Consider the following 12,556-nt stretch of genomic DNA (forward strand, 5'->3'; position numbering starts at 1 on the left):
ATCCGAAACATAGGGGCAATCTAAAAATAGAACAGCCAGTGCTGCCGGACCGTCGCACAAAAAGAACGCGGTTTTATTTAATGCAATTTCGATTCGAGATTTCACAGTGGATTTACGAAAAAGCAGCAGCTGCCAGCAGAATGCCAAGGGATCTAAGAGTGCAGCACTCCAGGCACTACTCGTTCATGATAAGCTGCAGGAAGCGGCGATAGTTGATGCCACGGTCGCACTGGATGTCCTCCATTCCCTCGGTGAGCAACTTCAGCTCCTCGCTGGTGAACTGCTCATCGTTGCGATTGAGCACCTCGAGCAGGCGCTCCGGCTGAATGTACCCGGAGGACATGGGATCCGCCAGCCGGATGGCATGGATGAACTCGTCCCGCTTGCTCATGTCCATGTCAATGGCATTGCGTCCGACCGCCTGCAGAAAGAGCTGCGCCTGCTGCAGCCGCTCCTCCGCCAGCGGATCCTTGGCAAACAGCTGACGCACCAGGTGCTCATAGTGCACATTGCCATCAATGTCGACGGCGCGGTGCAGCACGCCGTACGCCTCCGTCTCCTCCAGCCGATGGTTGCCCATGGTGGTCAGCATGCGGCGCAGCTCGCTGTAGGGCAGCATGCCGGTACCCTGCGGATCACGGCTGCGCAGCACGCGCAGTGCGTTCTCGACGAAGGAACCTTTGTCCACCACCACCTTCTCCGCCTCCAGCTCGGCCAGCTGGCAGTAGAGCGTGAGCACCAGCACGAAGGTGGCCCGCTGCGCGATGTTTATACCCATCGCCTCGCGCCAACTCACATGCTCCTCCAGAAGCTTCCGCACCGCATCGTCACTGGGACTCAGGCCCATGGTGCGCAGGCAGTCCGCCACATCCCTCAGCCGTATGCAACGCTCCATGCATACGATGGCTACATGAAGGGCAAGCATTAGGTGGACACGGATGCTAGTGCGCGATGACTTACCCTCTAGCTTTTCTCCGCCGGCCTCCAGGCCACGTCCATTGACCACAAAGAGATCGAAGAAGCTACGCAGCTTGGGAATCTCGGGCAGCATTCGCATTAGCTCCGATTGCTTGTAGAAGACTCCTATGCGGGGGCGCCCAGGAGCCACCACCACCTGCCTCACGTTCTGGAGCATTATAATACAAGGATTTCAAAAACGAATGGCTTAAAAGCGAAATTTTGTTCCGAGAGAGAAATGAGAATTTCACTTCCGAGCGATACAATGACTGATCCAAAGCACTGGACGGATAACGTGGAAGTCAAAGGCTGCTATGCTACTATGATTACAAGTGTTTGGATTTTCAACTTGGTAAGCCATGACGAAATATTTATATATTCAAATGCTTTGCATATTTATTTAATTCAATTAGTGTAAACAGTATATTTGGCTCGTTTGGTTTGGCATCCGGTCCCCGCACGCACTACTCCTCCATCCCGGTGCCATCGTCATCCTCGATGTATGTAACATCATTCTCCTGGGCACCGACCACGAAGACGCGGCTATCCTCGACATCGATGATAACAGAGTCATCGGGACGGTAGACCACCTCGCCATTGTCGCCGGTCAAGATGACGAGCACGCCATCGCCGACGATTATCTCACGCATGGGTGCATTCTGCTCCTCCTCGCTCACCGGGTCGCGCGAGGTTAACACCTTGTGAGAGCCATCCGGCTGCACCACGAATGCCATGGTATCAGCAAACAGCGTGCTCTTCTGCTCCGCATCTGCATCAGCGGCACCAGCAACTGCGCTCTTACCAGCACCACCATAATCGCCTTGGTCCTCAGCATCGTCGTCGCTGTTCTGGTCAGCCGGATTCCTACACGCGTTTGGGGACGGAAGAAGAGTTTGAGTACATGTTGCCAATAGGAGTAGTATTGGTAATACGATTGCAATTGTGTACCTTCGATATATTTCTACTGGAAATGGCCAAGTTTGTGGCAAGGAATAAAAACGTTTTAAGATTAACATGAGGACTGCCTGGCGGCACAAAATACAGCTTAGCAGCAAGCTCACAACTCACATCTCCGTGTTCTTGGTCTTATTGGTCATGACCTTGGCCGTCACTGGAGTCACTGGAGTCACCAGATCCGTCAGGCAGCCGGCCAAGTTGGTGAAGTGCGGCTTCTGCCCCTTAATCTCCTTCAGCTTACTCTCAATGTTGTTAGAATTCCTGCTCTGCTTCGATGTTCCGGGCTTCCCGTCGCTCGCATCATTCCTCAGCGCTATGTAGCCGCCCTTGGTTTTGGCCACGTCCTTCGGCATTTCGTATTGCTTCGGAAACTCAAATCGAAATTCAATTCAACTTTGTGACCGAAAAACAAAGAAACTTGGAAAGAGCACAATCTAACTTTTTGGCCAGCAAAATAGAGAATTAAATAGAGAAATCAGTCGACTAGTCCCGGTGAATTCAGATCGAAAGTGATTTTGCCTTGTGCCCTGCTCTTATAGGAAAACTCGGTCCTACCAAATCGTTGGGAAAAACGTGCTGCCAGTAAACTGCGCGCCTGCCCTGTTCGAAATTCGGGCTAAATGCCTATTCCATACCAACAAACGGCGTTGGCCACGTTCACACACATGCGTGTATGGCGTATGTGTGTGTATAATAAATATGCTTCTTTATTGTGACGCAAAATAGTAAACGCGTAAAAGGATTTCCAAAAATCGCTAAATTCGTACTCCTCAACATTCAATGTGTTCTACTGGGTCTGTTGTGTGCCCTCCCTGCGTTTCGTGCAGATAAAAGTTGTGTAAAAAGCATCGAGCCGCAGCATTCGGCATTCGATGCAGACATTTGATCTTAGGCTAAGTTCTTTTTGGTGGAATCGCCGTGGCACGGACACGTGCCAAAGTTAAGGATTCGTTTCGAAAGAGACGGGTGGACAGGTGGGCCGGTGGACAGGCGATTCGCATCGCCGTGCTCCTCTAATTGGGGTACCATGGATAGCATGCGTACCATGGCTGGTAACTGGTGGCCAGGCTGCTCAGGATGGGGCGAATATGGTATTGCAGTGGGTGATGAGCGAGGAGAGCATGAATATCTCCTCCGTGAGGTTCGTCATGTGCTGGGGCGTGGCAATCAGGGTCGGCGCAAACACGGTGGCCAGATTGTGCTCGTTCATCTTGTTCACGGCGTAGTGGGAGGCCACACTGCGGACAGAAGGGTTTGCTTTAGAGCACAGTGCCCATGTTGGCAGCCACACACACTTACCGCTTCAGGTGCTCCAGCATGTACTGCAGACACGAGTGGTGGGCGGGCGGCAGGCGACGCACTGCCTCCGCCATGAGCTGCCGTTGCTCCGCCTGATTGCTGGTGCCTGCAACAGATGACAGATGAAAAAGATAGAATGGGATGAGCTTGTGGTAGGCCATGACTCACGTCCTGCTGCCATGAAGCTGGGATACGCCTGGAATGTGATGAGCGGCACGGGTAGCAGGCGCAGGTAGAGCTTCAGCGTCCCGGCAATCACATTCACATTGCCGTACGCCGTCTCCGACATGTCCGTCTTTTCGCCCTCGCGATCCAGGGCGAGCTTGAGGGCTTCGATCTCGTCGAAGAAGCCGGACACACGGTAAATACCCTCCTGCAGCATGCCCCGGGCCTCCACCTCCTCCACGCAGCGGCGCACCACAAAGGGTATCTGATGGTGCGACTCCAGCTGCACCATGGTGGTCAGGTCCGTGCCGAATACGCCGCGTATGCGCTTCAGATCCGGCACACACTTGGGCGGCACCAGCTCGGAGCACTTGCTGTGGGCCACAAAGCCGCAGGCCTCGCACTTGACGCCTTGCGCTGTGAATCCCCACAAGAAGTTGGCGCAGAACTCGCACCAGTTGAGCCCCTTAAAGTTGTGCACCTGTTTGGATCGGAATCGATTCGATTAGATGCTGCATTATAGTTGGCTTTTTTAGCTTGAACTCACCTTGAAGTGATGCGGCTTTTCGTAGACCAGCGGCATGGGATCCAAGGCAGGAGGTGGCGGCTCCTCCTGCTTCTGCTCCTTCTCCTCGGCTGGCAGGGATTCCTTCGCGTTGGCCTTGCCCAGCTCATTGGACAGAGCTCTCAGTTTCCGGCCATTTAAAGTCATGTAGGGGCTCTGCTGGTAGCAGTTCTTGGTCTGCTGGTTAATCTGCTGGATGATGGGGCTGGCGTGGAGCTGCATGTGGAAGTTGATCAGCCCATCGGCGACCATGTCGTGCACCGTGTCAAAGCGCTTGTCCTGGCCGCGCAGATAGTGTCCCACGCCGGGCTTGTAGAGCAGCTTGTAGTGCTTGGGTCGCTTGTTGAACCGCAGGCTCAGCGTGTAGTAGCCATCGGACTGGGGGCTTCGGCGGACAAAGTAGCTGCCGTCGCGGGCGTTGGCCAGCAGCTGCTCCGCCTCCAGGTGGCCCATCAGGCCATGGTACTCGGACCCGTACAGCCTGCCCGCCAGGTTGTTGGCCTCCACGGCCTCCGCTGTGCTCTTCGCCGGCGGCAGGGGCAGTGTTCGCTGGCAGCGCAGTGGACATGGAGCCGGTGCCTCCAGCTGCAGTTTGTACACTGTGTGGTGGTGGTGGAGGAGGAGGGGGAGGGGGGATGATGGTGAATCATAACATAAGCATGTGATTGGCATAAGAGGTGCTCCTTCACTCACATTCCGGCTTCCAAACCTTCTGGACCGGAGAACTGGGCTCGGGGGCACCGCCTACTCCGCCAACTCCGCCGGTAACCGCACTTCCGGCGCCCGCCTCCGTGTTCCGGGGCATCCTGCTTCGGACTAGCAGGCCACTTGGTCAATAGTCACTGAGTAGGCGGCGAGTAGTTAAGGAATGCAGCCACTTAAATAAAGTATACAAATTAATTTTGTCCGAGCGGGCAAGGCTGCCAGACTGGCGTATATAAGCGCGGTATTTAAGTCCAAAGAATACCAAAATTTAAATAATTCTAACTTTTGATAAAAAGTTATCGTCTTTATGAGGTTTATTTTATTTATTAAAAGCTTAATTTTGTTACACTGCGCTGTGAATATTGTAATTAGCATTACGGTTGATTAAAAAATGTATTTAAAAATGTGTGAGAGCTCCAAGCAGCACAAGAACTCCGAAAAATACCAAAAATTAGCTTAATTTCAGTTAAGTTTCCAAAAACTTGCATGAATCATAATTTCGACCGCCCATTTCTTTGTTTACCTTCCGTCTTCATCAAGAAATAAAAGCAAGAGCTAAGGTTTCAATTGGTTTAATAGTTTAAGTACGTTTCTTTTGTAAAAAGACCTACACATTCATTGGATCTCATTTTATTATTTATTAAATACAAATATTAAATTATTTAAAAAAAATAAACATGTAAAACTTCAAAATGCGCATTTAAATACGGACACGCGCCACCGACGCACATCAAATTTAATTTAGAAATACTATTTCGTGATACTCTCGCTGTCTTCCATTGAAGTATAGTATAGTAATATATATATATCGAGTGTGATTGGTACAAAAGAACGTCTGCACTAGACTGGTAATTACTGATTAACCTTCTAGTGTCCATTTTAGAATAATACGCACATTCACAGACGCGGTGATTAGTTATGGTTAATCATGAATCTATGCCTACATCGATGGTTATTTTTGGAAGTGGGAATAGCTCCAATCTCGAAGTTTTATGTTTTTCAGTTTTTAGCTGCTTGTTAAGCACTTTCCCCTGTATTTGTTATATCTCGATAATCCTTGGTCGTTGTCCTTGGTTTAATGCTTTATCCGGGGGAAGAATGGCTAAGTTGGAATTATGGAGTTGGAACTTCTGGCGGAATGAACGGCTCAGCTAGCTTGGCAGGTGTTTTAGTGTTGCTGTTGTGTTGGATATAGTGTTGCTTCTATTGTCGTGGTGCTGGACAGTTGGACAGCTACAGCTAGTAGCTGGTAGCTGAACAGCTAGAACCGGGATGGTCCTAGCCGCTCATGACCATGCGCACAAACTCCTCGTAATTGATGTTGCCCTGCTGGTCCTCCATGTTGGCCAGCAGCTGCTCCACCTCCTCGTCGGTGAGCTTCTCGCCCAGCGTGGTCAGCAGGTGGCGCAGCTCGGCAGAGGAGATGTACCCGCTGGCGTCCTTGTCGAAGTGACGCAGTCCCTCGATGAAATCATCGGCCGTGTCGCCCGAGCGTGCCTTCGAGATGGCCTGGTAGATGGGCAGGAACACCTCGAACGAGATGCGCTCGTCGGGCTTCAGCTGGTGGGTGCACTTCTTCACGTCCGACTCGGTGGGGTTCTGGCCCAGGGCCCTCAGGCACTCGCCCACCTGGCTCAGCTGGATCTTGCCATCTCCGCGGTTGTCGAACAGATTGAAGGCCTCCTGGAATTCTGCGAATAGAAATTGCGTGATTGTGGGCAGATGCTTTATAAATCGTCGTATAATTGTCGTCACAACTTACAGAAACCCAGCAATAAGGGCCTAATACTTGGGATATATTACATATACCTACGTAACTACAAATAAATGAATGGGAGGGCATGGGGGAAACAATAGCTACATGGCTAAATGGATCACCTTCCAGTGTGGTAAAGGTTTGCTTCACGTGCGCCGTATAGTAATACATATTGAACCACTCCGATGACCGTTTTGCCAGCTACTGACTGCCTGAAACTCCGTCTGTCCGGATTTGGCTGGCCATCGGATTGGAGCGGAGCGGATCGGATCGGCACCGTTGCCCGCCACTCCGCCTTCCTTGGCCATGGGATACCCTCACTTTGCGGGGAAACTCCACTTCTCTACCGGGAAGTGTCTGTTTACAAATAAAATAAATAAACCCAGAAATCCTAAGGCTGCGCGAAATGGTTGTTTCAAAGGGATCGAAACGAGTGCATGTCTAGTGCAGTTGGATTTAAACAAGTGACGGTGTAAGTTCCCCAGCTGCTGAAGTTCTGTGGTCAACATACACAAATATACATATTTGCAGATCCTTTTAAGATCTGAATACTAGAGTGTTCACAATTCGATGACACGTTCGGATGCTCGGTTATCATGCGAATACGACATCCAAAAATGGCAATAAAAACAAACGAATCCAGCACATTTTTGTCCATTTTAGGCAATGACAAAACGTTGACGGCTGGCTAAAGATTGCAACAAGGTAAGTTGGAATCGGAAAATAAATATGGTATATGGTGTATATGGCTTGTACATACGCATATGCGGCTGAACGCTGACGTCAGAGTGTCAGCATGACTGAATTGAATTATCAGAGACCATTGACTTTGATTAGGTTGAAACAGGGGATTGCGTAAATATTTGATTTGATTCGCCATGGAACCGAAATCGTGTTGCATTTTCACTCACAGAAGGTGATATTCCGTAAATGGAAGCCGGTTTTTCTGTTTTTAATTTTTCATTTTTTTTTTTTGTTTTTTGGCACTGACTGGCTTCTTATCGCTTGGCAATTCGGTTTTTGCAACTGCAATTGCAGTTTTATTTGAAACGAGCAGTCGGCGAGTCAGAAAACCGTGTGATTATCCCATTAGACCGCTCTGTTATCTATATCTTATCGCTGACTTCCTTTCGCTTACACCGTGTTTTTTTTAATACTCATACTGTGGTGTTGGTTATGATTATAAAGCTATGTTCAAGCGACCAGTTTGCATGTCTTCAAATAACTAGTGTCATGATGACCTACAAACATGATTGTTTGTTGGCAGAAACTAACTAGCTGAAGCTCATACGTTTGTTGCTTGCTATGAATATTATCATTCAACTTGGTGTGGGGTTCGGATAACCGAAGGATCTTGGATGTCTTAAGAGATTTTGATGTGAAACTTGGTACACAGCCGTTGGGCGCTATTCTGTGAAGATATACCTTAGCCGAACACAATCCGCTGATCATAACCTATAACTGGCATAGTTTCTATACATTGCAAGCTCGATAACATGGAGATCTTGGGTGTCTTTTGAAATCAAGACCTGAAACTTGGCCTACAGCTAATCCATGACAAACATATAGCACAGGGTATTGCAATTTCGGTTTTGGTACTTTCTCGCTTCGTTTTTGTGTGTTTTTGGATGAGTCACGATCGTATTCGTATGGCTGCTTTCCAGCGTATTTGCTTTATCAATGATTCATGCACACAAATATATGTGCCATCGCTTTCCCGCATTCCAATGCCGTGCGCCAGTGGGAGGGAGAGGGCGCTAGGTGCCAGCGCACATATCAATACTCTATATATATATATATCGTATATATATATGTGTGATTTGGCCGACATTCGACTTTTGGTCCTTGACCCCGCTCTTCTTCATTCGACTTACCAGCCAACTGATCCTCGGTGTAAGCTGCCTGCGAAGAGAGTGAGAGAGAGAGGGAGAAGAAAGGAAAACAAAGAGGGAAACTTGAGTGTTGGTTTTCCAAGGCGCCGAAAAGCGACTTGCGGTGCGACCGTAAACAGTAAACAGCGCCGCAATAAACAGCCTGCACTCACCATATCGATTTGTTTTTAGCTAGCTGCGGGGAAACAACACAAAACACACGGGATATTGAATATTGAATTCGACGACGAAGCAAAACGCAGGCAAATTCCGAAACGTTGTTGGTGTTAGTGGTCGCCGATAGTGGGCACAATCGATAGGCGAGTCGAAGTTCGATAGGCGTGCATGCAGCCTATCGATATTGACAACTGTGAACATCGATTACAACATGCTTAGAGCAATCGAACAGTGCTGCCAGATTGTTCCACAAGTAAGCGCCACACGTGCCGTCGGTTTGTTTTGATTTTGGATGAATTGGACTCCTGTCCAAATTAATTAGCCCCGATGAGCACCCAGAAGCTGGAGTACGACGCTGCGGTGGGCGGCCGGGTCACACTGCCGTCGCACGTGACCACGTACCATTATGCGGCCGAGGCGTTGCAGGAGATTCGCAATTTGGTGGCCGACTGCCAGGAGACGACGCAGCGGAGTAGCAAGCTAATCTTCCAGACGCTGCCCAAGCACATGCGCCGCCGCGCCATGTCGCACCACCCGAAGCGGCTGCCGTGCAAGTACCGCCAGGCGCACAAGTCCCAGATGAGCAAGAGCGGCAACCAGCCGGTGAACGGGAAGCGGCCATCGAGGAAGTATCGCCGGCGACCCAAAAACCTGATGCGGGAGTACGTGCGCCGGCAGAGGCGACACGTCTGGCTGGAGACGCACATCTGGCACGCGAAGCGATTCCACATGGTTGACCGCTGGGGCCACCGACTGCCCTACGCCAGCTGCGACAAGACCTACCGCGCCTGCTATCGCGCCAGCGCCGAGCGCTGTCTGCTGCAGGACATCTCGTTCTACGGTTGCGTGGAGCTGCGAGGGCCCTTGAACGTGCTACGCGAAGGATTCGCCCGGCTAACCAGTCCGCAGTGTGGCCTGGGGATCACGGCCCGGACTTTTCTGAGCGGACGACGCGAGGGCAGCGTCGAGATATTTGAGGATGGTCGGTATCCGCATGGAGCCCTGCAGCGGGCCAGCTTCATGTGGCGGCCGCGGCGGGAGGAGGAGGAGGAACAGGCGGATCACACGCTCTGGCTGTGGCTGCATCCCAGTGGCGCTCAGGCCGTTATAAATCAGCTGCTTAGCGTGTTCCAGCTAAAGTCCACAAGGCAACAAAAGCTGCCTTTAAGCAAGGAAAATATGGATGTGGATAAGACTGAGCCAGTGGAGTTGTCCAAGGAGACACCGCCTGGCAAGGAATGCTCGAAAAAGAAGCCTGAACCGAAACCCCTTCGCTTCTGGACAAAAACAAAGGCATTCGATCTACAGCCTAGCTACTCCAATTCCGATGGCACCCTACATTTGGTGCTGCTGCAGCGGGAGCTCAATCGTTTCCGCTTGACAGGACCGAGAGCCCAAAAAGTTCTCCTTGCCAGCTTACGTCCGCATCAAGAAGTGGAACTTCAGGATCAAGCCAACTACTGCCAGGCAGCCTTGCAGCTGAGCTCGCCCGCCGAACTGCTCTCCAATCTGGTGATGGGCCACCTTGTGGTGGACCCGCGCCTGCAGCGGCCGAAGAAGCGTACGAAAGCAGACGCCAAAGTGGAACAGCCACCGTCCGCCGGCGATCTTCTCGTAAATCAGCCAAAGAGTCTGCCGGAGAGTCCACTGTGGAGCAAGGAGGCGAGAGAGCGACTGGCCAAGGGCATCATGTCCACGCACACTTACGACCAGCTGCGGCAACAACATGCCGTAGTGCCAGGAGCTCCATGTGCCTTCGAACAGCAAATGCAGCCACTTCCCATAATACTTATTCAAAGACCAGGATCTCAGGACTCCAGGTACAAGAGATTGGCCTACGGCTGCGGCTGGGATGTGATTGCCCCGGCCGGATACGGCATGATCCTTTGGCTCACACTCACCATGTGGGGCGCCCGGCCCGGCGGACTGCGGGAACTGGATTCTGTGGCTAGGGAGTCGGGCGCCGAGATACATCTGCCAGATACATTAGCAGGTAAGTGGGTCAGAATCTATATTCCACATGCCCTAGATCATCTCACTTTGCATCGGTTTAGGAGTTCAAAAAGCTGCTGCTTCGGCGGATGAGCTCCGCGCCCGCTACTTCCGCATGCCGCCCAACAAGCGCACCAACTATCGAAAGTTGGCCGTGGTCAGTCCATTTACTGCTCCCTGGAAGCAACTAGTGCGCGACTGGCGTGCATCTTCCACTCCTGCGAGCGAGGGATCATCGTTCTATGTGCTGCGACATCGCCAGCAGCTGGAGGAGATTGCCGAGAGCATTCGACGTCGTAGCCCACTGCCACAGGCCGCTCCCGAGAACGCCATTATCCAGATTCAACTTCAATTGCTGTCCCGTGGCCATGTGAAGGACAACGCCCTGATTTGCCTGCCCACGGCGGCGGATCACAAGCAGCGCTGGAGGCAGCTAAAGCACAACGACCAGGCCCCCGTTCACGTGGAGCCACCGCAGCCGGACCTAAATGAACAGTTGCGCAAGGATCTGCGCCAGAGTCACAAGCTAAAGCTGAAGCGATTGCGATCGAGGAGGGTGCGCGAGAAGCGGCGCCTTCAGGAGACTGCCAGCAAACGTGTCCACATACGGCCGGCGAACACGGTTCATCTGGTACGTGCCCAGCTGCAGGAGATGTGCCGCCTGTGGCTGCCCACCGATCCGGCGGAGATGCGCGACAGTGTGCGTCGCCAATGCAGTCGCCAAGTCTTCGGTTACGTGAGCACGGCCGGATTCAGCTTCACGGAGGCACTCGTCTGTGCAGTTGGCTATGTGACACCCGGCGGTCTGCAGCAGCTCATCGGGGAGCTCCCAGAAGGCAAGGGTAATCGCAAGCAGCCGCCGCTGATGTGCCTGGTGCGCGATCCGGATAGCCGCGACTACCGCTGGGCCAGCTTCCAGGTCAATCTGAATGTGGCTAGTCCAGCCTTTTGATGGGCCTTAGTCCGTAGGTCGCATAATTGTAGTTACTAGTTGTAAGTTAAATGGAAAACTACCAAGTTGACGATCGTGTCTTTGGAAAAAGTTCGATCTAATCTGCTTTAACTGTTGCCCGTCAATAAAACACCCTTGAGCTTTGTTGTACATATTTAATACTAATTTTTATTCAATTTAAAATTACTTGTATGTCATCTTTACTTCGTTTACCATCAAATTTTTACGCAATGTTTGTATTTCAATTTGTATTCGTTATGCAATGAACTCATTACTGAGTGAATGTCAGTGTGAATGTGGTGAATGTGTGTTCGGGTGTGTGGCATGAGTGTTTGTTGAGTGTTGCTGAACAAAATGAATCGCGTTTCAATTTTGTATTCGTTTTTGTTATCGTTTCTTAAATGCGACAATGATTAAAAAATGGCTTACAATTTTTGTTTGAATTTGTTCTTGTTTCTTGTTGCTGAGCATTTGCGTTCGCACATCCATTATTTATAATTTATAATATTCATTCGCATTCGTCGAATCGTTTTATCCACTTTAATTCGTTTGTAATTGTTGCTTTACTTGATTTCTGATTTCTTGTTTAGTTGATGCGGTTATGGGAAATGTATTTGAATTGCATGTAGATTTTGCTGTTTTACCTTTTACTTTTGGTTTTCACTTTGTATATATATATATATATTTTTATATATATATTTATCAGTTATTGAAATTGTCTATATACTTACGAGTATATAAGTTGTTCATGTTCATTAATTTTTGTATATCATGGGATTTAGCTGCTGCTTTGGTGTTGATCTTGTTTGTTCTTGTGCGTTAAGTTTCTGTCTGAATATTTTAACGTTACTCGAATTCCCAACTCATCTTTTTCATCGACGCGCTCGCCCGAAATGTTGTTTTCAGTGTTTTGCTCTTGCTTAGATACAGATACATAATTCCATTATGTAAACTCTCACTTATAATTATACAACTTAGTTGAAACATTTAATAAATATTTCTTTCTGCTCACTTTTCTGTTCGGTTGTACGGCATAAAATATGATTCGATCTTACGTTTAACTAAATGTTAAGGAAAAAACAATTAAATTTATATATATATATGTATATATATATATAAATATTTATATATATATATGCATAGTTAAATATATGTGTAAG

At 49.7% G+C, this 12,556-nt stretch overlaps 5 protein-coding genes across 5 annotated transcripts; 1 reads left to right on the plus strand and 4 right to left on the minus strand.

Annotated features, from left to right (window-relative positions):
• Positions 1–175: 175 nt before the first annotated feature.
• LOC6550940 lies at positions 176–1,236 on the minus strand. Its single transcript, XM_001976941.2, has 2 exons — positions 961–1,236; positions 176–906 (listed from the first exon to the last, which is right to left on the minus strand). Exons 1-2 carry the CDS (start codon positions 1,133–1,135, stop codon positions 176–178), a joined length of 906 nt encoding a protein of 301 aa, XP_001976977.1. The 5' UTR covers positions 1,136–1,236.
• A 114-nt stretch (positions 1,237–1,350) lies between these two features.
• On the minus strand, positions 1,351–2,494 carry LOC113564594. The gene is made up of 2 exons (XM_026982787.1): positions 2,026–2,494; positions 1,351–1,821 (listed from the first exon to the last, which is right to left on the minus strand). The coding sequence occupies exons 1-2, from the start codon at positions 2,265–2,267 to the stop codon at positions 1,422–1,424; spliced, it is 642 nt and encodes a 213-aa protein (XP_026838588.1). The 5' UTR covers positions 2,268–2,494; the 3' UTR covers positions 1,351–1,421.
• Positions 2,495–2,599: 105 nt separating this feature from the next.
• On the minus strand, positions 2,600–4,905 carry LOC6550924 (N-chimaerin). Its single transcript, XM_001976943.3, has 5 exons — positions 4,637–4,905; positions 3,926–4,542; positions 3,382–3,859; positions 3,214–3,319; positions 2,600–3,152 (listed from the first exon to the last, which is right to left on the minus strand). Exons 1-5 carry the CDS (start codon positions 4,746–4,748, stop codon positions 2,987–2,989), a joined length of 1,479 nt encoding a protein of 492 aa, XP_001976979.1. The 5' UTR covers positions 4,749–4,905; the 3' UTR covers positions 2,600–2,986.
• A 799-nt stretch (positions 4,906–5,704) lies between these two features.
• Positions 5,705–8,608, minus strand: LOC6550925 (myosin-2 essential light chain). The gene is made up of 3 exons (XM_001976944.3): positions 8,449–8,608; positions 8,279–8,306; positions 5,705–6,339 (listed from the first exon to the last, which is right to left on the minus strand). The coding sequence occupies exons 1-3, from the start codon at positions 8,449–8,451 to the stop codon at positions 5,927–5,929; spliced, it is 444 nt and encodes a 147-aa protein (XP_001976980.1). The 5' UTR covers positions 8,452–8,608; the 3' UTR covers positions 5,705–5,926.
• A 67-nt stretch (positions 8,609–8,675) lies between these two features.
• Positions 8,676–11,887, plus strand: LOC6550926 (ribonucleases P/MRP protein subunit POP1). Its single transcript, XM_001976945.3, has 2 exons — positions 8,676–10,445; positions 10,507–11,887. Exons 1-2 carry the CDS (start codon positions 8,780–8,782, stop codon positions 11,394–11,396), a joined length of 2,556 nt encoding a protein of 851 aa, XP_001976981.1. The 5' UTR covers positions 8,676–8,779; the 3' UTR covers positions 11,397–11,887.
• Positions 11,888–12,556: the final 669 nt, after the last annotated feature.

This window comes from Drosophila erecta, unplaced genomic scaffold, assembly GCF_003286155.1.
Source record: "Drosophila erecta strain 14021-0224.00,06,07 unplaced genomic scaffold, DereRS2 tig00000218-arrow-arrow-pilon, whole genome shotgun sequence".
NCBI classification, from domain to species: Eukaryota; Metazoa; Arthropoda; class Insecta; order Diptera; family Drosophilidae; genus Drosophila; species Drosophila erecta.

What these genes read in the sequence shown, in the direction of transcription:
- LOC6550940 (XM_001976941.2), bottom strand. Translation starts at nt 1,135, where the DNA reads ATGCTCCAGAACGTGAGGCAGGTGGTGGTGGCTCCTGGGCGCCCCCGC. An exon ending in CGGCGGAGAAAAGCTAGAGG is followed by an intron (nt 907 to 960) that starts GTAAGTCATCGC and finishes CCCTTCATGTAG; the next exon opens with CCATCGTATGCATGGAGCGT.
- LOC113564594 (XM_026982787.1), bottom strand. Translation starts at nt 2,267, where the DNA reads ATGCCGAAGGACGTGGCCAAAACCAAGGGCGGCTACATAGCGCTGAGG. An exon ending in AAGACCAAGAACACGGAGAT is followed by an intron (nt 1,822 to 2,025) that starts GTGAGTTGTGAG and finishes AAACGCGTGTAG; the next exon opens with GAATCCGGCTGACCAGAACA.
- LOC6550924 (XM_001976943.3), bottom strand. Translation starts at nt 4,748, where the DNA reads ATGCCCCGGAACACGGAGGCGGGCGCCGGAAGTGCGGTTACCGGCGGA. An exon ending in GAAGGTTTGGAAGCCGGAAT is followed by an intron (nt 4,543 to 4,636) that starts GTGAGTGAAGGA and finishes ACCACCACACAG; the next exon opens with TGTACAAACTGCAGCTGGAG. An exon ending in AAAAGCCGCATCACTTCAAG is followed by an intron (nt 3,860 to 3,925) that starts GTGAGTTCAAGC and finishes CGATCCAAACAG; the next exon opens with GTGCACAACTTTAAGGGGCT.
- LOC6550925 (XM_001976944.3), bottom strand. An exon ending in CACCGAGGATCAGTTGGCTG is followed by an intron (nt 6,340 to 8,278) that starts GTAAGTCGAATG and finishes TTCTATTCGCAG; the next exon opens with AATTCCAGGAGGCCTTCAAT.
- LOC6550926 (XM_001976945.3), top strand. Translation starts at nt 8,780, where the DNA reads ATGAGCACCCAGAAGCTGGAGTACGACGCTGCGGTGGGCGGCCGGGTC. An exon ending in TCTGCCAGATACATTAGCAG is followed by an intron (nt 10,446 to 10,506) that starts GTAAGTGGGTCA and finishes GCATCGGTTTAG; the next exon opens with GAGTTCAAAAAGCTGCTGCT.